The 26,213-nt window shown below is 40.4% G+C and overlaps 1 protein-coding gene across 1 annotated transcript; it reads left to right on the top strand.

The window, feature by feature from the left end:
• The first annotated feature begins 1,210 nt into the window (after positions 1 to 1,210).
• On the top strand, positions 1,211 to 25,753 carry slc6a2 (solute carrier family 6 member 2). Its single transcript, XM_034581275.1, has 15 exons — positions 1,211 to 1,289; positions 1,716 to 2,190; positions 3,755 to 3,886; positions 5,036 to 5,273; positions 13,262 to 13,400; positions 14,064 to 14,198; positions 15,233 to 15,336; positions 17,206 to 17,330; positions 17,470 to 17,582; positions 18,602 to 18,730; positions 19,604 to 19,703; positions 20,270 to 20,370; positions 21,780 to 21,947; positions 23,718 to 23,789; positions 24,491 to 25,753. The coding sequence occupies exons 2-15, from the start codon at positions 1,890 to 1,892 to the stop codon at positions 24,512 to 24,514; spliced, it is 1,881 nt and encodes a 626-aa protein (XP_034437166.1). The 5' UTR covers positions 1,211 to 1,289; positions 1,716 to 1,889; the 3' UTR covers positions 24,515 to 25,753.
• Positions 25,754 to 26,213: the final 460 nt, after the last annotated feature.

The raw sequence follows: 26,213 nt of genomic DNA, 5'->3' as shown, positions 1-26,213 counted from the left end.
TTCTCAACCATAGCTTGGAACTGATGGGAGAGTCCGAACGTTCAAACAGAGCGAGAGGTGAGGCCTCTGGAACTGGATCAAACTAAAAGGTAAGGGATGATATAATTTTGCCTCGAGCAGTCCTGTACACCTCCATGGATTCAGCATGATGGTGCAGGTTAAGGGTTCAGTTCCTTTTTATTCTCCAATATATAACCTGAATATACACCTGCATATTGAGCTGAGGGACAGCTCCAATCAAACTGTATGTGCCAGTGTACATTACTGATGGCTTGAAATTCAAAGAAGCCCAGTTTTATGCGCAACATCACACAAGTACATCAGATCACACATTCAAATGTACATGACTATACAAAAAAGGTGCAAAGAATAGAACATATTCAGGGGAAAACATCAGTAATAACACATTATCCCTCCATGTTAGCCGAACCTTTACTTTACCATCACTGCAGTTATTCAATCTTCACAAACAAAATGCCTAAAACCAGCCCTATTAGGCTTTTATAAAAACAAGCACTGGAGAGCAAAGAGGACATTTATTGACTTTAATGGGATGAACTGATCAACCATATCTAATAGAAATCATTGCCCTTGGCTAAAGCTGGCGTGGAATTGAATTACACATGGAACACAATGCTTTTACTGCTTCTTAGAAAACTGTAATTCAATCTGTTCAGAACAGAGAAGAAACAGATAAAGTCTGAATTAAAAACATTGGTAAAAGTTTTGGTTGAAGCCCATATGTAAAATTCAAATGTGAAACTGCAGGTAAAGGGATCTTATGTGTCCTGGAAAATGTTAAATCCAAGCACCAGTCTGAGGCACAAGAGGCGGTCTGTCTTTAAAATGTATCCTTCAAATAAACAAACGCACCCAAAGCTTTTAAAGTTTACATCAGGTTCTTTCTTGAGATAAACTATGGGATTTATAGAAAAGGTAAGTGGCCATGTCACGCACCACTAGTGGATTTATTTTTAAACCTGTATACTGCCGTGTGACTGTTCCCCTCCTGTCAAGTCAGGAGCAGATGCAAAAGTTTTGGGGATTATGAGCTCTGCAAATGAAAAAAAAACGCGATCATGCCAAGTCAACATCAAACTGGAGAGAAAGTGTTCAATTATAAAATATCACGTGGGGGAGAGAGAGAGAGAGAGAGAGAGAGGGGAGCGTTTTAAAAGCTCGCTTTTTTATATGGTTTCCGTTGAAGAAGGCGAGTCTTATAGTTCCCTCAGAATGGGCAGGCGTCCCTCAGATGCGTCTGGACAACCACAGCACCGGGTCATGGAGAGGTATCCCTAGCTTTTCCAAGTACGGAGGGATTTGCCTTTCAGTGGCACGGCTTTAAATCGCTTTAGTAACGGGGACATATTCAAAACTACATTTATCTTTTTCATTATCCTTACGAGGAATGTTTTAGGTAGTTGTTTTAATTGGGTAGATCGTTGCGCTCTGAACAATGCGCGCCGGTGACGCAGGGAGGAATTCGCTCTGAAGTGTTTATCGCTCGGCACCTGCTCCTGCTGCACATCAGACTATAATGTTTTTTATCTTAATGCGGCACAGACATAGGTCTGTCTGCTGTAGGAGTAATAATGTCACCTATTCCCTCCTGGCAGTCCTAACCTGTATTTGTCGCTGTGCGTAAATGTATTGCAACTTTACGCACCAGCACCAAACCTGTCCAAACTCTCTTGTTTGTCTTCCCTCCTCTCCAGCCCATGCACGCGGAGGTCTCTGCTGTAGTGTCAGCGGAGAACGCTCTCTTGTCCGGGTGGTATCGGCGGGATCCTCACTCCAGTGCACCGGCTCAGACCACCGGCTCCCGGAGGGGGCTGTGAGAGCGCCGGACCAGCGCGGGATTCCTTCCCGTGTACTCACCCGCAGAGAAGATGAACATCCAGGTTCTGCCAGAACACAAGCTCTCGTCGGTGGCCCCGCTGAAACAGTGCAATGTGGAGAAAAAAGAGGTAGAACTGATCCTGGTGAAGGACCAGAATGGCGTCCAGTACACCAGCTCCTCCATCATTCCCACCCCCGGCCACCTCGTGGGTCACCCCGGATCCAACTCCGACGAGGACGAGCGAGAAACCTGGGGCAAGAAAATTGACTTTCTGCTGTCGGTCATTGGCTTCGCGGTGGACCTGGCTAACGTTTGGAGATTTCCTTACTTGTGCTACAAAAATGGAGGAGGTGAGTTAACCATGTTTTATTCTGCGCGTAAACAGATGCTTAAACATTTTGGAGGTCACCAATAAATATCATGACGCGAGCTGACACGTTCAGGCTCTAAACCCTTGTAGCAAAATGTGCCAAGGAATTTTTTACTTTTACTTTAAAATGTCTAAAATGAGTTTAAACTGTTCATAGATATCATATATAATTTATTTCACCAGGTAAACGTCCCAGTGAGATTGAACTAAGTAACCAAATTCACACTGAGGCTTCAGCATTCTGTGATCGAGTAATCTTTTGTCATTTTGCTGTATAGTTGTTGTGATTTTGGTTCCTTTAATCTCATTTAATCAGCTTTCAATACTCTCAGGTCTATATATGAGAAGATATATGTCGCTTTTTATGAAGGGAATAGTTTACATCTCTTTATCAAAGCATGCACATGAAAAAAGATCACGTGTAAAACATCTACCTACTCCAAACTGCACCATGTGAGACTGACAGATAAAAAATGTCCAAAAAAAAGGGTTTGTCACAGAATACATTGTTTTAATATCCTGCAAGATTTCTTTGTAAAATGTAAGTGAGTATGGAAATACAGGTGTCATATTCTGCAGGTTTGGTTACAACATAACCACCATTAGAACTATAGGAAACTGAAGGTTCCCTGCAGTGAGTGGGGGGAAACAGTGGTGTTTAATTGTGTTTAATTGCTTAATGGCTCATTAGAAAGCTTAGAATGAAGAAAAGGTCTCATGCAGATGTGGCTTTTAAACGGACTCCTACTGTTTCACATGGTCAGACGCATCAAGTGAAGTTACCTCTCGACGTGTAAATCATTTAGATTCTAATCTTAATATCAGATTTTAAATATACAGCGAGGTTCATTTGCCAGAACTATCTGAAAACCTGAGAACAAGTCTTACTCTTTAAGTCTGAATACAAGAGCGGGACAGGTTGCACTGTTTTCAAGCCCATTGACCAGTGAAGCTTCACTGTAGTAAGAGAGCGAGAGGAAAATAGGTGTGCGTGGTTGAGCCAACAAAGGATGGTGTCCAACCGTGTTGTTTTACCTTCAGTACTCATGACAACAGAGTGGTCACTAGAAGGTGCACTGCTCTGTCCTCTGTTTGCCGACGTGTCCATTCAGAAAAAAAAAAAATCAACACGTTGTGCGCGGTGCCCCAAAGGATCAGCTCCTCTGCCGTCCCTGTCAATCATATTGACTCTCAGCGAAATGTATTCATTACAGTAGATAATGTGTCATTTGTGATGGACAATGTCGAGAACAATTGAATTACAGGGAGGTCATTTCCTCGCTGGTGGATGTGCCACTGAGGCGAAGTGGGAAAATAGCTGTGAGCCTTCCTGCTCGTATGTTAGTATGTTGTTACGTGGCCTTTTTCCGAGAATGTCAATCCCCTCTCCAACTTTTCTCTTTGGTAATTTGTTTTATCTCGCACTTATTTCCATATGAATATTGAAACATCTGTTACCGTGAGCTAAATGTAAGTCACACCAGAGATGAATGAGCAGAAAAATACTCAAAATGTAACATGTAATTCCCTCTTTCTTTCTCCAGGTGCCTTTTTGATCCCCTACATTCTTTTCCTGGTCATAGCGGGGATGCCATTGTTCTATATGGAACTTGCTCTGGGCCAGTATAACAGGGAGGGGGCAGCTACGGTTTGGAAAATATGCCCCATCTTTAAAGGTGAACTGTAACACAAACACACACTCACCTATGTGAAGCTGCACGTGTATGAACCTGTGTCTCTCTAACCGCATAAAGTACTTACCCTGCTCTGTCCTGCCCTTTCTTTCTTTACCTCCTCTTTCTTTTCATCCCTTTGATGATGTCCTCTCCCCTCACAGACGTATAAGTGTCTCTCATCACCTCTCTGCATTTCTATATGTTCATTTTTCTTGTAATTGCAACATCATAGATTTCCGCTGAGTGAAAACAAACCAGGACAGAAACACACGCCTACATTTCAAATCAAACATGTTCCTTATTACAGGGAAAAGGTTGCAGCACATTTACTATAAAGTTCAAAAATAAACTCACTATTTTTGTGATTTGTGATAGAAGGAGCTCTAATAACATGTATCTGGATAAGAGTAAATCCGACCTGACCTTTACACACTGCAGCCTCTTATTCAATCACTTCTTATTTAACACTGTCAGTCAGATAACCACCGTTGTCTGCACTATTGAATCAGCACCAGTCGTTCTTTTTGTTGGCGCCAGCGCTGAGGAGGGTTTGTTATTTTCCTGCCGAGGAATGAGTGGGTGATGGGTCTATGGACCTCTCTGTTTTCATGTGAGGATGTCACATTCCAGAGGAGACTGAATGACTTGGGATACGATAAAATAAAAAAGAAGTGCAATTCAATGGAAATTCTACATTAAGCCCAAGTAGATGTGTATGCATATTAAGTAGTTTGTGTTTATCAGCATATACCCTTCACCGCACAGAGGGAGTTATACACTGTACGTACCTTATGGGGATGATGCATGAAAATGACTCTTTATCCAATCAACTCTAAGAGGCCGTTTGTCGGGGGACCTTTCACCAGGCTGATGTTCTGAAAACAGTGGTTTCCCTAAACTGACACAAATTAGACCACGGACCCTCATTTGACAAGATATTTGCTTTTTACAAGAAGTAACCAGGACCAAAATAGTCATGCATTGTGTCACTCCTCAAGGAGATTGAGAACCCCTGCTGTAAAACACTGTAAAGACAGTGGTGTGGTACAGATACGTGTACTGTCGGTGTGTAACTTGCCTAAGGTCATGTTTGTATGCACAGCACAGTGTTAGAGTAAACCATCATCTCGTCCTCCCTGTCTTCTCCAGGTGTGGGCTACACTGTGATCCTCATCGCCCTGTACGTCGGCTTCTACTACAACGTCATCATCGCCTGGTCCCTGTACTACCTGTACTCCTCCATGACCAGCGAGCTGCCGTGGCTCAGATGTGACAACAGCTGGAACAGTCCGAACTGCACGGACCCCAAAGCTATAAATGCATCCCTCCTCGGCAACGGAACATCTTACGCCAAGTACAAGATCACCCCGGCTGCGGAGTACTACGAGTAAGTGATCTCAGATAAGTCAGAGCATAATGTTCCCTTGTGTCAGGACAATGGCAGAAAGGTGTTCATTTTGTAGGTCTTAGTGATAATGTTTTGCTAGATTGTGTTGTACAGGGAATTTCATAATAGGTTGTACACTACCACACATTTTAAAGAATATATTTGAAACCTCCTCTACACAAAGCAAACTTAACTTAACAACTACAGCTGACTAACGCCCTACACACCAAAATCATCTCATACATTAATGCTGTGTATTTGAATAACCAGTTGATGTGTCAGACCTCATTAAGTGTCACAGACTTTCAGCATTGACAACATCTGAAGTGTGTGTAGCAGTTAAGTTGTGTGTGGTTGTCTTAAACTAGCTGACTAAAGCTGCTTTCAGACATTCACTGAACTCCTCAGTTCCTCTGTATTTTCTCCGGAGGTGGTGATGTGTGAACGCAAATGTCCGAGTGAGAAGCCCCAGATTATCCGTGGAATTTCTCCGCGTGGCCTTTTAGTATAAAGTCCGTAGAAATTCAGGAGAATTCAATGTGAGAGCACAGCAGGAGAACCTGCTGATGCTTATAACACGCAACAGACACAAAAGTGAATAAAAACAAACAAAAAGAAAACAAATGTCTCCAGGTGAAAAAGCGGTGCCACACAACAGAAGACACCGACGAAGATGTCAAGAGAGTTTGTGGTGATATGAGCCGAGTGTCTTGAGTGGGTTGTGGAAATCACGTGATCTCCGCGGCGGAGGCAATACGTCGCTTCCTGTCTCTGTCTGCTGCACCTCTTGCCTGAATAATGCAGAGGATTGTTGCTGTTGTGAACTCGTCTGTGCAGAGAACGTCCCGCTGCGTTGTGCATGTGAGAAAGTCAAACTCCGTAGCAAATTCTCTACTTATCGTAGCTTTAGGCTTTAATGTATAATTGACATTTCAGGGTTTATGAGAAGTTACGTGCTAGAAGTATTTCTTTACAAACAACAGCAGGACTGTGTGACTGTAGAACTTGGATAGAAACATGGATAGATTTACTCACAAATTGTTATTTTTCCGTTTTTCTCTGAGTCTTTGGTTTAAACAAGCAGGATGTACTGATTAAATACAAGAATTTAACCCAGGATGAACTGACACCAGATCCATAATTGCACTAATGACTTAATGACTTAAGCCAAATATGGCCATTATCTTGTCAGAGTCCCATGAATGAAACTGCTTCAGAAAGTTGTTTTACGCATTAGGTATTTTCAAGTGAAACACTTTGGTTTCACCATCAAAGTTATTTGATGGGGGAAACGTCATTATTTGACATCTGAGACTGACTCGCAATTGGTTGAGCGTGTGTATCAACGGGTTCTTGAAATCCCCCAATCGCTACTGCAAAGGCTACGGCTCCAGATGTGCAAGACAGTGGGAAGAAGTGGAGACGTGTCATCCATCTTCATTGTAGACATTTCAAATCCGTATCACAGTTAAAAATCTTTCTTTCTGTTATTTACTGTTGACACATACTGTGTGCGACTGTTGCCAGGCATAAAAAATACTGTGTAAAATGACAGTTATAAATCACTGCATTCATAAGGCCTCAGCAGATGGTCCGTCTGTCCAGGACTCAAGACGGGAAAACGCGTCTCCAACAAGTAAGACGGTCTGTCTCTCTTTCACTATGTCTGATGTCTCTCCAGAGCCGAGAAACACTCAGAGCGGGTCGTGTTTTATTTGGATATCAATATCCTGAAGTAAACTATTTCAACTCACTTTTGTTCCCTTCACATTTGACTTTCCTCAAGAAAAGATTCAATCTTGTTGGCATGTGACGTCGTGGGTGGATAAACAGCGGAACTGGATTAGAATCGGATACTCAGGTTGCATACACAACCGCTCGACACACAAAAAGCCCTCAGGAACACGCAAACTGCGTATGTGTCCAGACGTACAATCCGAAGGGACCGAAGGATCCGCGAAACTCCTCTTTAGCATTCGCCTTATCTTTGGCTGATAGTAAATTCAAAGCTACAGGGTCTTCTGGGAGACAGATAGCAGCGTGAAGACATCAGTTTATTTGGAGAACGAAATTTAGAGTCCGTACATGACCCAGAGGCCTTGTGTGGTGTTGTAATTCCCAGAGGCCTCCTTGTACATCTGATCGTATTGATATTGCGCTGCCAGTAAATGTTCACTTTAACATCATTCCAGGTCCCTTTGGCCCTGTTACTCTAAACACATTTACTCTTTTCGTCACTCCATGAGCTGGTGTGCTGCTTTTCCTAACACACAGGGCTGCCATTGGCTGGCCTTTGTATACTTGAGGCTGACGCAGTGTTTTAATGTTGGTTACAGGATGAGAAACGGAGTAAGCAGGACAAAAAATGAAATAAATGAAAAGCATCATAGGTCAAAACACAGCTGAGAGGTTTGATTAAATTTCCTCCTAATTTATCTAATTAATTACAAAATGATCTGACGTTGTTGTTTTAAAAGTAATTATTTCAGCAAATAAGTCAAATTGCATGTGAGGCTTAGGTGAAATCAATCTCCTCAAGTGTCTGCGTAATTAGATCTCTTTGTTTAAATGAGGGCTATTCATCAAGTCTGGTTATCCCTGACATGAAATCACATGTGGCTGCTTCAGGGTTGTTCTGAAGAGAATGGATGTTAATGTGTGGGGTTGGTGTTCTTGTCACTGTCAATTTTTCAGTTTGAACGTTAGTTTTTTTTTTACTTTCTGTAAAATTACGACATAGTTTTTTTTTTTAATTTTCGTTTATTTCTCGGAAAAACAATTCATGGATCTCTAATGAAAAAAAGGCAGATTTAGGGGACTGATATTGGGGCCGGCTGGGGCTCAGGAGGGAGAGCAGTTCGTCCACAGAAGACCTGCGATTCTTGAGCAAGATACTGAACCCCAAATTGCCCCTGACGTCATCAAGACAAGAAAAGTGCTATATAACTACAGACCATTTACCTTGATATTTAAGAGTGTGTGCAATTTGGTGCAGCTCCAAATAAAAATCCGGATGTAGTGAATTTGAATGTGGTTCCATTCTAGTTAGAAAGGTGTTGGGGGAGCTGGTTTCCAAAAGTGTTGGACTTTCCGTCCCGCAGCTTAACCATGAAAGCTCAGTTCCAACAGCCTCATTCTGTACAGTTAATTGACTTGATGCTGTGATTTGAGAGTTTAACATCTTGGAGGTTTCTTTTGAGGCTGCACGAGGTACAAAATTAATTGCAGAGAAATGCCCAGATCTTTTGTTTCCAGGTCAGTTTTTTTGGCCGCCGTCACTGAGCCCCTTCCACTCCACATCTTCCAAATAAGCCATGTCACATGAATTAAATTTCACTTCCATATCACCTTCATCGAGTCCGGTCATATGGCGTTTTCAGTCTGTGTTATCATTGAATTATTGTTAAAGTCCTGCATGTGATGCCTAAATCCGCCCAGCTTGCTGTTCTCAGCTACAATAATGTTGACGGTATTCATTATTCAGTGCTAAAAAAAGAATTAAACTTGTTTCAGACAACCTTTGGAAAATATATTGGAGGATGAAATCAGGTTATGAAGTTGTAGAAGTGACAGACGTGGATATTTTGGATCAGCTCATTCGATTTTTGACAGATCAGTATTTGGGAATCTCCCTTTATTGTGGGTTATCAATCAATATTTCTGTAGTTCCACTCAGCTCTACAGAGTGTTTAGCATCTTTCAACTAACTCCCTAATTTTTCGGGCCTGCAAAATACTTTTGGGATTTCAGGAACCACTGAAAACAGCTTCCACTGTACACTGTGCACCAAATGGTAGACAGGCACCTTTAACAAACATAAACTCTGCTTTTGGCCTTTGACTAAAATCTAATCAGTTCGTCTTTGATTCCAAATGAATGTTTGTTCCAAATGTGGAGAAATTCCAAAGGCATTCCTGAGATAACGTGTTCGAGAGGTTTTGACCTTTGAACATCAAATTATAATAACTTTATTTTCATCAAAGCGTTCCTGAGATATCATGTTATCATGTGTGATAAGTGGCATTGGCCTGAAAGACAACTCAAAATGTTTATGGACATGGTCACTGTAAGAACTTAAGGAGGTAATTATATGACACCGCTTCCTCTAAGTGACCTAAAAAACATAAATAAACAGCCAGAACCATTTCCATGAAATTTTGAATAGGGTTGGCCTGAGGAAGAACCGTTTGGAAATTACATTTTGGAGCGGATCTAAAAAAAATGAGCAGATTCAGGAATTGAAGCGTTTCCCACAGAATTAGTTAAACCTTAGTCACATGCACGGAAGTGACTCTCACAGATTCTGAGTGACAGGTAAAGAGCAAAAGACAAGTTCTTGCATAAGAGAGAAAACTGCATCGCATGCCACTTGCAAGTACGCGTTAAAACTGAAACTATGAGGTCTGACAATCTGTGTGGATGGTAAAAACTTTATGGAAGATAGCAGGAATATGCGAGTGAGCATGTGCTACACACAGCTATACAATGCAGCAAACGGAGCAAAGCGCCAAGTTAGAAATCTATTTATTATTTATTATTCTAAATATTATACCTAATATTTATTATTATGAGAAGTTACAAATTTACAGATAATTAGACAAATTAGCCGAGTCTTCCTGCTTTTAAGGCTCAATTCTATTCTGAAGGTAACTCGTTAGCTGTAACATGGACTTAATCATAATAATACAGTCCTGTATTAAGAACTGTTCTGTATTATGAGCCCAGAGCACAACATCTTTGGTGTAAAATAAAGTTAGATGAAAATAAAAGTTGGTAATGCTTTAGATTACATCCCACTACATACAGGGTGAATACACCAGAGTTACAGTGTAATGTACACTGTACTGTTTGTACCAGAACATATAACTACATTATTAGAAGAATATCACACAGAACTTACACATTAGCCATTTTTAACTTCTCTATCAGGACAGAGTACAGTTTGACCATAAACCTGACATTTCAGGAAAGATGGGAGTGATGACTACTGCCTTGTTTATTTCATTGCATGGGATCTTAATACCAACTAACAGGCAAACCACATTGATCCTTTCATAATTTTGCTGTGCTATAAATAACTAGTGCACATCTGTGTCTTAACTTTGGAAAAAAGGTCAGAAGTAAAGGTTTGTCTGTAATAAGGTCATTTTAAAATAAAATCGCATGAGATGAATTAAGTGATGCAGACATCACTTATCCATCTTCGCTGAAAGGTCGAGTTTAATGCCCGTAGAGTTGGTACCATGTAATTAATAACTATGGTATGATTTCTCTCCAACTTACTCCCAAACATCTGGATCTTAGCTCAGCAGCTCATAAAAACCCTAACAATAAAATACTATTAGGTTCCCAGTATATATAAAATAACTACAGTTCTTTTTAAGATCCCAAACCGTTACCCCTCCTTATTCCACACATGTACATGCACGCAACTACAGCTATAATCTAAAGCCGACTAGAACTTTCCATTATACAGTTTGTGTTAGAGTGCAAGAGGTGAAGGAAGAGAAGTGTTTACTCAGTTGGCTTCGCTCCCTCACGCTGTGCCTTGGCATCGCCGCTGTGTGCTCAAAGCTAGCAGCAAGAAAGAGGATTTATTATCCCCTACAGAGCCCAACCCCAAGCAAGATCTGCCTTGAAGTGCCCTATTGTTGTCCGTCCGTCCATACACACTATACTCGCTGATTATTTTTCAAGCGCAATAGTCCACCTGGAATATATGGTTCACTTCACGATTTTACGATTCATATATTATTTTCGAGTAATATCATGTCACTCTTTTTCCTGAGGTTTTTAACAATTCACAGGTCCGGAGCTTACATATGATTGACTTTGACACTGACTTTCTCCTGTCAAGTAAAATCATTGACTTACTAATAATAGATCAAGTCCCTGGAGGCTGAACAATATCCAGAGAGGCTGATAAAATAAACATACATGTACAAGGGAGTGGAACTTCAGCAGGTTTGATTATTGGCCATGCTGCGTGCTCAATATATTTAGTGCGTCAAGCTCAGCATGTGTCCTGTATTGTCAAAGTCATTTCACAGACTTCCTCTGGGCTGCACAGTCTTCACAGAAGCTATCTGTCTTTGAAGTATACAGTATAAACAGATGGGGCTTTTTTCATGCACTTCAAAGAGGGGATTTGAACTTTTCATGTATACACCTTTTTTACAGTGCAAACATTTATGACTGGAACATTTTTTATTCCTCCACTCGTGTTCAGTGACTAGTCACTGTCTTCACATGGACCGTGGCTCCATGGATACATACTGTCATTGTATTAATCCGACAGGAAACAAGAAAGCATCATGTACATGTGATGCTGCTGTTGTGTCAGACTGTGTTCAACAGTAACGCAGCAAAATCGTATCTTTTGTAACTGTCCTAATGAAACAAACATTACAGAATGACCTACACAGTCATTTCGCTTGTGGAAATTTAGACAACAGTCGTCGTCAAGAAACTGGCGTCATTAAACACTAACTGTGACTATATCAACATCTTTGATGAAAGAATACAAGACTAAATTAAAAACTTTAACAAAATCTCTCCACATTTATTGTTTATTCCTTGATGAGACAAAAATTCTAAATGTCTTTCCTTGAATGTCGTTCTTGTGATCCTGAAGCACAACCATGAACGCACTTGATTGGACCAAGCTAAGCACTAAAAGGCTGCGGCTGGTTATGATCAGATAACATAAAGTGAGGGTTAAGGAACATGACGACAACAAGGCTGGTTGACATTTGCACCAACATCAAACATGATGCAGCTGAGAGAAAAAACCGAGTGCATAGTTTGGAGAGAAGCCCTGAGGCTGCGAAATCAGTGGGAAAAACCACAAACCTGAAGAGACACCTGAGGGCGCACCACACAGAACATGAGGTACCCGGACTTTAAGATGATATATAACACTATGTTTCATTAAAACCACTAGTATATACAGTGGTGACATTATAGATTAGCATATCTCAACTAAGGGATAGTGTTTCACTGCAGATAGAGATTTAGTCTTAATGAAAGTCAGTTGCTTAAGCCGTTTTCAAATACACTGGAGCCTGGGCCATCACCACATGACAGGACGACACATTGGCTGCAGCTCATAACATCAGTGACCAGAACAATTGCATGTAACGTGTGAACTTTGCTCTTACTACAGTATTGTACACTGAAGTTGTGCGATACAGCGCTTCCTTCCCACTCCTCAGAGCAGAAACTTAAAGAATGAGCTTGCAGCTAGAGTCAATTGTTGGCCAGGGGAGGAAGAGACACCATTTGTCTCCCCTTGTTTCATTATGTCATAATAAAACACTTGAACTTTTGAACTCCCACACTGATCTGACATTTAGTGTTTTGCTCGAGGATGGCCGATAATAGCAAAACAGTCCCGGAGGTCATTATTGACAGTTTTAAAGCATCCGTTTGTGGTGGGGCAGAGATGAGAAAGAGAAGGTTAAGGCACTTTAAAAACCAGACAACAGAGCTTTTACCCGGATACTTTCACGCTAACCTGCATAACTGCTGAATAACTTTTAAATGCGTTTGTTGTCGGTGTTTAACTGAGGTGACATGATGTAACGCAGATCTTCACCTCAGGCCTTATATTGTGGGCTGTTTGGTTTAGACTCTCCCAGCTGCTGTAACCCCCTGGGTGGGCCTGTTCTACAAAAACACCTCTGAACGTTAAGATGTGGCCGAAATAAATAACATAAGATAACATTTTGTCCCTCTTATCATATTTAAACTCATTGATGTGTTGCTGAGGCACAATATCAGTGTTTATTATATTCCTATGGATCATGGTGCATATTTTTGTCATCTATTAACAATACGACGCTGTTGTTTCATCACATATCACCTAAAATAATATTAAATATACTATTGTCAGATGAAAATGAGTTTGCAGTATATATCAAAACCAAAGACAACCTTTTAGATGTCATGATCCCTTTTTCTTCATTTTGTCTGTGTGTTTCGTGCAGACGGGGTGTGCTGCATCTCCATCAGAGTAGGGGCATCCAGGACCTGGGCATGCCTCGCTGGGAGTTGACCCTGTGTCTGGTTGTGGTGGTCTTCATCCTCTACTTCAGCCTGTGGAAAGGTGTCAAGTCCTCAGGGAAGGTAGGGGCCTGGATCACCACTCAATACAAATAACCGTTGCTTTCTCAACATTTTATCTTCTTTTAGTTTAATAAAAAAAGAACCTTGACACAAATATCTGTAGATGAATTTGTAGCAAATACTCTCACAGGCATCAGTATAAATTGATGGTACTGGGTCAAAAGGCAGTGATAAACATTGTGAGGGCTGGACTCTCACATTCAGCCTTTTATTTAATGCTATATAAGCTACTGTAGTTACTTTCATTGGCCATCGTTTAAAGACAAATTAGCCTCTGGTGTCAACGGCCAATATTTTGGGGTCTCTAGTGTACACAGGGAATATCTGGGCCAAGACTTTCATTTGATTGGTCAAACTAGAAACAGAAACCAGAAGGCGCCAAAATCTTGTCCGTCGCCTACAGATTCTGTATATTTACATTCAGAATCGGTTTATAGAGATAACTTTCATGCACGCAACAAACTGTAGCAAATATACTGATTTGTTGCTGTCATAGTGTTTATCAAACTCACTGCACATGTTGTGCATGTTTAGCATATAATCTCTAGACAGTTTTTTTCTTATTTCTCAATATTTATTTAATGATAGAAAGAATCAAAGAAAAAAAGGGACAATATGATGTATTTTTGCCCTTTCCCCTGTTTGTCCTGTGTTTGTGTTCAGGTGGTCTACATAACAGCCACTATGCCCTACGTGGTCCTTTTTGTGTTGCTGATCCGAGGCGTAACTCTCCCAGGGTCCATGGACGGCATCAGGGCTTACCTACACATCGACTTCAAGCGGCTCAACAATCTGGAGGTCAGAGGATTTACCCTTAGGGGGACTATTAAAAGAATTATCTTATTTTATCTGAACTCATCCATGAGTGTTGGAGATAAGAGACAAGGTTGACACAGGAATGATTGTTGCTTTGAGTGTGAAATCCCAGGTTTTATAGCAGTTTGGTGTTATTTGTTTATATCTGGATGGTTTCATGTTAGCCTTTGGGTTTATCTGCCCATTCATCTTACTCTCTAAATGAATAACATGCACGCCAGAGGCTATGTAGATTTAGAGAGCCGTCTGTCTGTCTCACTGTAATTAAGAGGGTGGAGTATCTCCAGCTCTCTCAGGGTTAAAGGCTGGATACTCAGCGGTGCCTCCAATGCTGAATGTTTGTAAATGAATGAATATAGTCTTTACACGCGTACGTAAGATACGATCTTCCAGTAACTGATACTGATATACATGTGTTGGGGTTGACAAGAAGTTCACATTTTGCTGAATATTTGTGGCACTAGACGTAGTTGTTTCTTCCGGCATGGAGGTTATGTTTTCACCCCTGTTGACTTGTTTATAAGCAACAGGGGTTGCTATGAAACTTGTTGGAAGGATGCAGTCTGGATCAGGGATACAAATTTGCTGTGGATCCGGATCAGGGGAAGAACCCAAGATTTTTTTCAACATTGCATTTTTCAACATTTCAGTGAATACTTTATTGATCTTGGCTAAACATAATCATCTGACACATTTAGGGGAAATGATATATAAGTGTGTGAGATTTGGTGCAGTTTGATTTAATTTAGGGGGACTATTGGGCCTTGGTGGAGATATACACTGTCTGAGTGCCATTCCAGTATTATAATTATATAATTACATACTTCAATTACCTGCCTAAAATGTACAGGAGAATAAAGGATTCAGTTTTCCACATATTGGTCATAATGCACCATTTGAATAATAAAATAAGTTAAATAATGAGAGTTAGCATTTATAGGCTCTTCAAAACAGTGCTTTGAATATTCTTTAGCAATCCAATATTCTTCCTATTTGTCTTTTATTTTGCTGTATAGGTATGGATCGATGCCGCCACCCAGATCTTCTACTCTCTCGGAGCAGGATTCGGTGTGCTCATTGCTTTTGCCAGTTATAACAAATTTGACAACAACTGCTACAGGTAAGCGTTTGCAGTATATTTGCAAACCAAGCCAGCAGCCACATAGCATCCTGGTGATTTTAAGCAGTCGGCCGTTCCCGACATGTAACTGGATCACAGAGCGGTACAGGTGATGCTAATCTGTCCAGCTGACCCCAGTGACCAGGTGTTAACAGGAAAGATAAAGCACAGGCCAGGAAGGGTTGTCAGATTATAGCCCAGGGCTGTGCTGTACGTCCACTGATTTGTCTTAGTGCTCCTCTTCCTCACAAAAAGCAGATATGAGGCTGGCTCATGTTTTCCACATTAATGGGATGCAGAGGTGCTGTTAGTGACTGCCCATTGCCCGTAGCAGCAAAACTTTTTTACTATAGTTTCACGACATCGCTGCATCAGCTAATGCTGAAATGATTTTGTCTCTTAATAAAACATTGAATAGTTCAAGTAAATGATCCTCCAACGCGTGAAATATAATGAAAAGTGCCTGTGATGCTGCCGGAGGAATCAGATGCTGAGATCAGACCGGAGACCGGGGTTTAAGATAAGAGACGTCGTCTTTAATCGCAGTCCAAGTGATCGTACACAAAGAGTCAGTTTACATAAGAAACCAGAAACAGAAACAGACGATAGGGAGGTAAAAATTCAAAATTGGCAGAGGAACAATAGAATTGGCAGATATAATGAACAGGGTTTACCAGGCAGGAAAAGCAGGGACAGGAAACTAACCCAGTAACAAGTGTGTAGTGGTGAATTGACCAAGAACCAGGAACTGAAAAGTGTTAGTCGGGAACAAAATAAGAGAGGAAATGGAATATGCAGAGTCTTAACTTAACAGATGTACCAACGCTGTATGAGGACAAGTGTAATAGAAAAGCACTTTGTAAATGTGTGTGTGACTGTGACTCATTACATAAGGCACTTTGATTGGTCGTCACATTACCATTAGAATTCAAAACTCAAATCTAAACTAAGTAAAAGGCCAGACCAGAATTGAACACAGATTTTATGTTCAAATACCCACACAGCTGGATGAAATCTATGAAAGCAAACTGCAGTAAATGAAAAGCAATGTGTCCTTTACACTCCATTCTTCCATCCATCCTCTAAACCTCTCTCCTTTGAGTTTTGCATGGGGTCTGAATCTCCTTCATATTGTACTCAGGGGAATCATACAGGGTGAAATTATGTAAGACCCTCAGAGCTCAAAAGAAGAAACTAATTCCATTTTTAACACTTGACTGAATAAATTGAAATACAATGTCTATAAGAATAAAAGACATAAAAACATAGTTATTTTAACCAGGTTAAGATATATGAAACATAAAAGAGTAGACATTGATGCCTCCTCCTGTACTCGATGTACACATATACTCCTGTGCTAGATCAACTAACTTTGATTAAAATGGGTTATTTAGAATTGTTTTTAAAGGAAAGTTTTGAGTATACAATGGACAAATGTCCTTCTTTTAATATACCCTGTTTTTCACATAGCTGGTTTTGAGGGAGCCACTGGCTCTGTGAATAAAAACAAAGGAAAACATATAAGAGCACAAGATCAGAGGGAAAATCAGAGGGAAGGGAATGTATCTGTGAGACGTTTCTGCTTCCTCGGCTCTGGAGGAGGCCGACAGCCACAGGTGTGAGGCCACAACAGCAGCACAGTAATTACTGATCGAACCACCAACCGGGCGCAGAGGTCAAAAGCGGCTCATTAACCTGAAAATCTCTCCTAAAACACAGTGTTGGGCTGAAGACTCATGGGAAACTTAAAAGATATTAAGCAACACTGATTTTAGCAGTGATTCAACAATGTTAGTAACACACATGCTGCCATGTTCTGTTAAAAATTAAGTCAGCGAATCCTAACTCAAGCTACAACTTTTTTTCTAGGGATGCTCTCTTGACCAGCACTGTGAACTGCATCACCAGTTTCTTCTCAGGGTTCGCCATCTTCTCCGTGCTGGGATACATGGCTTACAAACATGGGGTGAAAATAGAAGATGTGGCAACAGAGGGTGAGCAGGTTTTTATTCAGTTTAATATTCGCTTTGTAAAAGCATCTATTAGTCTGGGGATGTCATAACTTTTGTTTGTGTGTGTGTGTATATGTGTGTGTGTGTGTGTGTGTGTGTGTGTGTGTGTGTGCACTTACAGGGGCAGGATTGGTGTTCATCATCTACCCTGAGGCGATCTCTACACTCCCTGGCTCAACATTTTGGGCTATCGTGTTCTTCATCATGTTACTGACGCTGGGCATCGACAGCTCGGTGAGTCTCAACAAACACTTTGTCTGCAGATCATATCGTTTTAACCACACGTGGGATGGAAGTGTATATGTCAAGAAAACCTTCAGGTTGGTGATGATATCCATGCATAGTATTGTTGAGGAGTACTGTTGGGAAACTGCAACCTCCCTGTGCTAGTTCAAATCTGAGAGATAGCACATGTTTTTTCTGGAAAGTACCAGTTTGCTTTAAAAAAGTCAGATTACCCTGACTTTTGTTTAATCTGCCATGACATGAAAATAATATAGTAGAGAACACAGTAAAATGTTGTTTAACATTTCCCTCCTTGAAGAAGCTTTTCTTAATTTATATCAGATTTTGCTCACAGTCTGACTGATGTTAAACTAGACTGTTGAGTGCTATTAACATAAATAAACCTGCAGCCTTATGACTTGATTACTTAATACGTTTTATTTAACACAATTATACCAGTGAAGTAGAACCAAAGACACATTTCCAACCCTTGCTGGATGAAAAAGTTTTACTCAATTCGTCAAAATTGAAATTCTATCAACCTGTTTTAATGGACACATGATGTTGTAAATGCAATATTGAATTAACATTCGTTAGATGTTAAAAGGTTAGATTTGCCCACGCCAGTCTGATTGGAAAGACATCGTGGTACCCTGGCATTGGTGCAGTGGTTAGCGTTGTCGCTGTGGGGGCCGGCCTCCTTACACTGTACAAAGATAAGGACAGTTTAGGTTTTCATTTTCATTGATTTCTCAGAGGGGATCGAGTGAATTTTAATGTGTTTTCATAAGGGGACTTTTGGGCCTGGGTGGAGGTATGAACTCAATAATTAAATTAGTGTTTCTGGAATACTATTTTTTTGATGATTGCATAACACAGAATATATACATTGGGACCACAGCTGTTTAGTTGACTATACAGTACTGAATGTATCTGCATACAAAAGCATACTTTCAAAGTGTTGATAATTATACTTGGATCTAGGAATAAGCATGAGTCGTCTCTCTCTCTCTCTCTGTGTGCGTCAGATGGGCGGTATGGAGGCGGTCATCACAGGCCTGGCGGACGACTTTAAGTTCCTCAAGAGAAACAGGAAAATCTTCACCTTCGCCACAGCCTTTGGAACCTTCCTGGTGGCCCTGCTCTGCGTTACTAATGTCAGTGTCATATTGTCACCATATATTTACAGACAATACTTGAATGAAGCACATGTCAAAGCCTCACGTCTAACATGACAAAGATTCATACACTCACTCAGCCATGATACTGTCCGTGTACAAATACCGAAAACAACTAAAAACCTGGCTGACAGAAATGCATGTTTCAAAATATATTGGATTTGAATGGTGTGTTAAATTTGAGAGATTGAGTTGATTTGCAATGTCAAAACAAGATACATCACAGATTCAAACCGATTCCGCCCTTTTCTGAAAGGAAAAACTAAAGTCCCTTGATGACGAAACTCTCAAAGAAATCATTTAGTTAGGTCACATCAGATAACACATTAGAATGTTATTAGAGCTGTACAGAGGGAGCAAATCATTCGATTTCTCAAAGGTTGTCGTGCATTCACGTATCAGCAGTGATGAGAAATGCTGAACGGGACACAGACTCAGGCAGACAGAAAGACGTGATGTTTGTGAATCACATGGTTTCTCTTGAATCCAATAAATAATTCTTTGGGGGATAGTGAACGATGCCTTGTCCATGTTAATCCACTTACACAAGATAGCGATTGTTGATTCTCAGGATCCAAATCAAACGCCCAACAAAAACCCCTCGCTGTCATGTGACGCTCGTCTACGCTCCGACTTTCTCTCTTCAAAGTGCACTTCCATTCACCTCCCGATGAAAGGCAAGCAGATACAAAGAGGGTATTATGTTAACACTAGTGTTTATGTGACTGCACACAGGGGGCCACTCATCTCTAAGGGTGAAGGTTTATATACCACACGTGGCACACACACACACACACACACACACACACACACCTACGCTGAAATCCTCTCTGTCTCCTCTCCTCTCTACAGGGTGGGATCTACGTGCTGACTCTATTAGATAAGTATGCAGCAGGGACCTCCATACTGTTTGCTGTGTTGATTGAGGCCATTGGAGTGTCGTGGTTTTATGGTAAGTACGTAAATTATTTTCAAAAAAATTACTACATTTGTTTATCAACACAAAACATTTATAGATTTCTTCTAATGCCATTGCAACATGACAATGAATTTGACGAGTGAAAACTGAAACGTCTCTTCACTCACACATTCTCGAACTCTTGATATAATTTAAGTTAAGAAAAATACACATTGAAACTTGTATGTGCAGATGATAGAAGAATCAACAGTGACAAAAAATGTTTCATGTAAATTACTAGACATACAGTCGGAAAAATTCAAAACATAAATATAACTCAAGACATTTAAATTTTAGAGAATAAAGTCATAATTGAGAAGAAACTTGTACTTTTAGGAGAAGAAAACAAATAATTTGGCAGTCCTGATGGGACAGTGAAGGAAATAAATCAAAGACACGTAAAAAATGACTTGAAGGTGTAGATCATCATGTCAGTGCTGCTCTGCTTCTGCCTGCTGAGACCACATACTTGGCACAGAGAGCTTGGCGTGGCCTAAAATGTTGAGTGTGTATAACTTTTAGCTCTGCAGTAACCTGTGCTGTGTAACATCTCTCTCCAGGTGTGGATCGCTTCAGCGAAGATATCGAGCGGATGATGGGCTTCAAGCCAGGTCTTTATTGGAGGCTCTGCTGGAAATTTGTCAGCCCAGCTTTTCTTCTGGTGAGAGGAGTCAAGAAAATGGATGTAGCTACATTCAGGGCTTGTGTCCTTGACAGGAATAATCTAATGTGTTGGAAATTCCAGCACAAATGCTTGCAAGATGTATGACGCCATCATTCATTGCATACAGAAGCTTATGCATCAGAGAAACAGTGCTGGCCAGCATCAGAACTTTAATTGCATTGCAATCAGAATCAATAACAGCTCAAGTAAATAGATGTAATAGTTTTGTGGGCACACAGGAAAAGCCGTTTACACAGCGCCTCATATTCAATCATCTGCAGAGGTGCTTGTGGCCTGTTCCCAGAGGGAGGACAGAACAGAGAGGATAGATGGAACCTTCTCCGACTCCAGGCGACTTTATCACTGGCTGGATAAAGAGGAAGCACGTGGCTCGGTCTGCTGTCGTCCAGGGGTGGGAGTAAACAGCCATGTGCTTCCTTTAATACATACGGCTGCTGACAGCCTCTCCTGGACAAGAGAGGAATTTTCACAGCAATGAGGAGATCTCATTAAGATAATGTAAATTACAAAAATGAAAACAATTAATTAGTATTGTTTAAAGATATAGCTTTTGATATATAGGAAAGACAGATCTTTTATGTCAAAAATTATAATTTTTTTACAATCTCATTCGCAAAAAAGTTAAATAGAGCAATAAAAAAAAATTCTTTCTGTTTTTGTATTTTGTGCCATAGGAGATGTCTAGAGGAAACACATTCCCCATCCAACCAATTATATTCATCTACTCATTTTCTCTTAGTCTAGATTTTCACATTTTACCTTTAATACCATGTGTGCATACACCGTCAATGTGTATCAGGAGGTACAGGCAGGTCAAAACAATGTTCTACAGGTGTGAAGTCCAACCTTTTGGCCCCTACAAGCTCTGCTGCCTCCAGCACCCAACTAGACCACTGAGGTTTAAATGATTTTATTGATTAATTGACACTTTGTCTGTATCAAAATTTCTAACTAACGGAGACTCAATGATCTGTCGCACTTTAGGTGGTATTTTCAACTAACATGGCCTTTGGTAGTCAGATGAAAAAGCAGGGTATACCGGTAAACTGACTCCTCCATGATACACGACTGCAAATGATGTTTCCGAGGGACAGAGCACAGGTAGCGCCGTCATGAATTAGTCCAGAACAGGTCAATCAGGTTACAGAAAGGGAGAGTGATTTATTACAGTGCACACAGACGAACTTTTAAAGAAATTACAGAGGGACCTTAATAAGGATTATCTGTTCTGATAAAGATATTTCAGTTCTTGACCTGGGTTCCGCTGTGTCTGTTTCTTCATTTCCCCTCAGCTTATCTCTGCCTCAGACTCCACATAATATTTAATGCCGCACTAATACTCTACTAATCTATGTTTCTCTTTCCCTCTCCTTTTCCTTTCACAGTTTGTGGTAATAGCCAGTGCTGTGACATCTTCGGGCCTAAAGTATGATGACTACACCTTCCCTTACTGGTCCAATGTAGTTGGCTGGGGTGTGGCCATGTCCTCCATGCTGTTTGTCCCCGTCTATGCTATTTATAAAATACTCAGCGTAAAAGGAACGTTAAAACAGGTCAGTATCCAATTAAGTTGTAAAAAATGTGTTTAACCTGCATTCTTATTGCTTTTGAATGAATATTTCAAGATTCAAGTGTCAAGTGTACACTGGTACACAGTAAAAATAAAACTGGACATCACACACAGTGTAGCTAGACATTACATAATAGTGTAATTGGAGGTAAACAGAACACTTGTGGCCAAAGGGCTTTTCAGTATGTTTGTGTTTCAAGCACAACTTGAAAACAACTGTCGGATTTGGAGGAAACTCTAATCTTGATGACACTGTGAGATTTCACTTTCAGATGAAATCATCACTTCAAAGCAGTCAGAGTTTATGTTTGTAATTATCCAAGAGAGCTGTTTTGAACCCTCAGCAGCTAACGAGTGGGTCACTCGACTGGAACAGGTCCGAAATCCCATTGGCATTTCCTATTGTTACTCAGGCCTGAAGATTCCCCACAGGTTAATCCTGAAAACTCCTAAACTCCTTAGCTTTGTTCTCTTCATGATGACCAGAATAAACTGCTCTGAGAATTCCTCACATGGTTCTGGAAAGAGATGGCATCTCTAAGCAGAGATAACCTCCATGAACTGTTTTACTAATGTATTTAAGAAGGCAAGCATTCGATTATTAAATAATAAAACAAAATTTTAAGTAGATACATTATCGGTGGAAAGTTATTACCGAATTTTTCTCGGTTTAATTTTTAATATTGGACTTCAGGTATGGGTCGGACAATATGTTTCTATTATAATGTGAAGTAATAAAGGAAGACAGGCGGGCTAGCCAGGGGTTCGTCCTGCAGCAAGATAATAACTAAAACAGGGAGTACCAGGGTTTGACCTCAGAAGAAAAGAAGCAGACAGAGGCTTCACATGATGAAGAGCAGCAAGGTCTCCAGACTTAAACCTCAGGGAGCTGGTTTTTAATCAATTGGACAGAAGGTCGAACACATCAGTGTGAACCTCTGTTTAAAACCTTTTGTTGTGACGGGGTGAGCAGGTGGACCCAAATGCAGGAGACAAGTCAAGGTGAAAAGCTAAAAAGTATTTTAATTCAATGCAGACATAGGAGGGTTCAAAAAACAGTGGCCAAAGAATAATTATACACATTAGGAAAAGAGCTGCCACTCACACAACCAATAATGAACACGGGGAACAAGACGAACTGACAAAGACAAAGGGAAGCACCAGAACTTATATACACAAGGAAGGCAGGGATAACCGAACACAGGTGAACCACATTCGGAACAGGAGCAGACGATCCCACAGGAAACAGGACAAAGACAGGAAGTTTAGCTAGAGAGAAACAAGGAGCAAAACTTCAAAATAAAACAGGAAACTGAACTCAGAATGAACAACCCAAACACAACCCACACTTCTAAACTAAACTTAACTCAAGGAAAACAAGGTCAGGACCAAAACAGTTTTTTTCAAAAGTTCATCATAACAAAGGCAGAATCATGAAACCCTTCTGAACAACTTTTGATTTCCAGAGAGTGTGTATGTTTGGCTGCTGTATGTGTCAAAAATGTTGATTATTTCAAATCCCATTTAATCTCCAAAATATTTGTTTGTGCATTGTTCTTATTACAGAAACAATTAGACATTAAACTAAGTCAATTTCAATAGAAACTTTTCTCTATAAAAATGTGGTTTACCTACTTTGACAGTAGTGTGTATGGACAGTTATTAAAGGGCCAGTTTATACATGCCTTGCAGATGGTAGCCATGTTGTGAGCTCAGGGTTGAGACTGATGTGGTGTTATTACTTGTTTTGCAGAGGATAGCATATTGTATCACTCCAGAACATGAACATCATTTGGTGGCTGAGGGAAATATACGGCAATTTACAGTAAGTATCTTTTCTGACTAACTTGAAGGAGCCTGCAATTAATCTGTATTTGAACACATGGAATTAGCAAATTGATTTGTGCACTATGACTTACTGTTGCTAATTTGTCAAAATGACAAAATGTGGGGAATATCTACTGTAAAAAACATGGGCAAAATGAAAGGAATAATACTTTTGGATGTACGCTTTTTAAAAGAAACATATAATGCTCATATTCAGGTTTATTATCTTAACTGGGGACATTGGAAAAAAAGTGTACATGCTTGAATATTCAGTAAACATAATTTTCCTCATATACTGGAAATATTGACCTCTGCTCCCACTGTTCCTGGCTTCGTTAGGGGGCGCACCAGACTAGCTGTGTGTTGTGCAAATTTGGTGCAGTGTGATGTCACATGACATCACAATGATGCAAAGGTTTTGGCCAAACTACTTCAGGGGCTTCAGAAGCAGTGTTTTCTTTGGGGGGAGAGGAGCTACTTTTACTGCCTAGGGCTTTAGATAACACACCTTTATAACACACTGGAGTACTGAAAAAGTGAAAAAGCATAATATGTCTCCTTTAAAAGTGAAACAAAATGTGAGGAAACAACCTACTCCACTATATGACGTTGAGAAAATACCCCATCAGTGAGAAAGCAGAAAAAGCAACATTAAAACACATTTGACGACAACTCCCAACACTTTATTTTGTTTTCCAGCTCAAGCATTGGTTGGCCATCTGATGACGAATACCCAGAATTCCCTCGTCCATTGTCCCGTCTATTGTGCTACCAGTGGTCGGACACATGAGGAGAGCAGCAGTCTCCACTGTCTCGCAGCAGCCCCTCTCCTGTGCATCTACCACCCAAGGCATTCGTTGTCAACAGCGGCTTTAAGCACTTTGATTTCGGAGTCATGCCTGTTCATATTTCAACCATTCTACAACTTCGGCTCATAAGGGAGGGGCACCCGGTGGGGAAAATCTACTGTTATTCGCCCATGGACATTATTATGTTTTTTATACACAGTTTTAATTATTATAATACTATTTAATTTTTATATTTAGTGATGTGACTATAATCTCCTAGAAGGGATATAAACTAAAATAAAACCAAAACAATCCCTATTACTGAAGAGGAGACAAGCATATTTCAGTTTTCTTTTTCGGCCTGTGGTTATTTATTATTATAACATTATTATTATTGTCACTCTGTCGGTTGAGTGGCTTCTATGTGTCAGTGCCTTATCGAGCGAGACACTCCATGTTTCTTAAAGTCCGTACAGGAAGAAATAGAATAAACTGTGTTGACTCAGGAACCCACTAAATCCAACCACAGTTTGTGGAACGGCTCAGCTCGCCGGCTACCTGGTCCTTTGACATTCAAGTCAAAGAGCTGCAGGTCGACAGAGCATCAAGGTCGAGCTCCTTAGCGAAGAGAAACCAGGCCTGATATAATGCTTTTTGTCACATATTGTGTGTTACAGAAAAAGGGAATAATGCATGCATCACTCCAAAGCTTTAAAAAGAAAAAAAGAGGCAGGCTTCATTCACCTCTTTACGCTTTTTGAAAGGCCAGACTCACAACCAGAGCTTTATCTCAAAGAAAGACTGATCCTGATCAGTGCCTGGCTGCTCACTTAAGATGCAGGGAAAAAATTCAGCTAAACAAATGGCGTAACTGTTACAGTTTTGAATCGTTGTTGTGTTACAAACTTTCGTCTGTTCAGTGCTTCTGAGCTTTTTCTCCAGATGGCAAGAGAGTGAGAGAGTTTGTGTGTATTCAGATTTTGTTGTCAGCCATACAGTATTGCTGTTAGCGTTCAGTACATGGAGGAATACCTCTTTCACTGCACTGTTTTTAACTACTATGTTGAGTAGTGGATATACAATTCTTATGCTGTGTTCACACTAAACGCAAAGCCAATTTTTAAGGGTCAAGTGATGCGATTTTGACTACCTGAGGCCTGCCTACCAGTGGCCCATTCACTTGCTAGCTTGGTTCACTTTCTCCAGTGGGTTTCATTCTCAATGCTGATTGGCTTTTGCAACATGGCATCATTCAAGTTTTTCACTCGAGTTCAAATATTTCAACTCGAGCAATTCTGCATCTTTGCATCTCTCATATCACATCATTCGTGCTGTTTGTGTCGCCTGATGCGAGTGAAATTTGTGTCTATTCGCGTCTTTGCATTGGCTTGTCGTGAAAAAATTAGCTTGGCGTTTTGTGAACACACTATTATTCTGTCATCAACATATCTTGTGACGTTCTTTTTTAATAACCTTAGAAGTGCCATTATGTTTATTTAGGAATGTTTTTGATCATCTTTTTCTGTTTTCTCTTATTTTTTTTATTTATTCGAATGAAGTTGAATTTGAACCTTGAATCGTAACAGAACACCCTTACTGAAAGGAATAAAGCCACATCGAAAAAATATAATTTA

The sequence above is a fragment of the Hippoglossus hippoglossus genome, chromosome 3 (assembly GCF_009819705.1).
Source record: "Hippoglossus hippoglossus isolate fHipHip1 chromosome 3, fHipHip1.pri, whole genome shotgun sequence".
NCBI classification, from domain to species: Eukaryota; Metazoa; Chordata; class Actinopteri; order Pleuronectiformes; family Pleuronectidae; genus Hippoglossus; species Hippoglossus hippoglossus.
The sequence above is the reverse complement of the archived record's forward strand: the minus strand, read 5'-3'. Positions and strand labels throughout refer to the sequence as shown.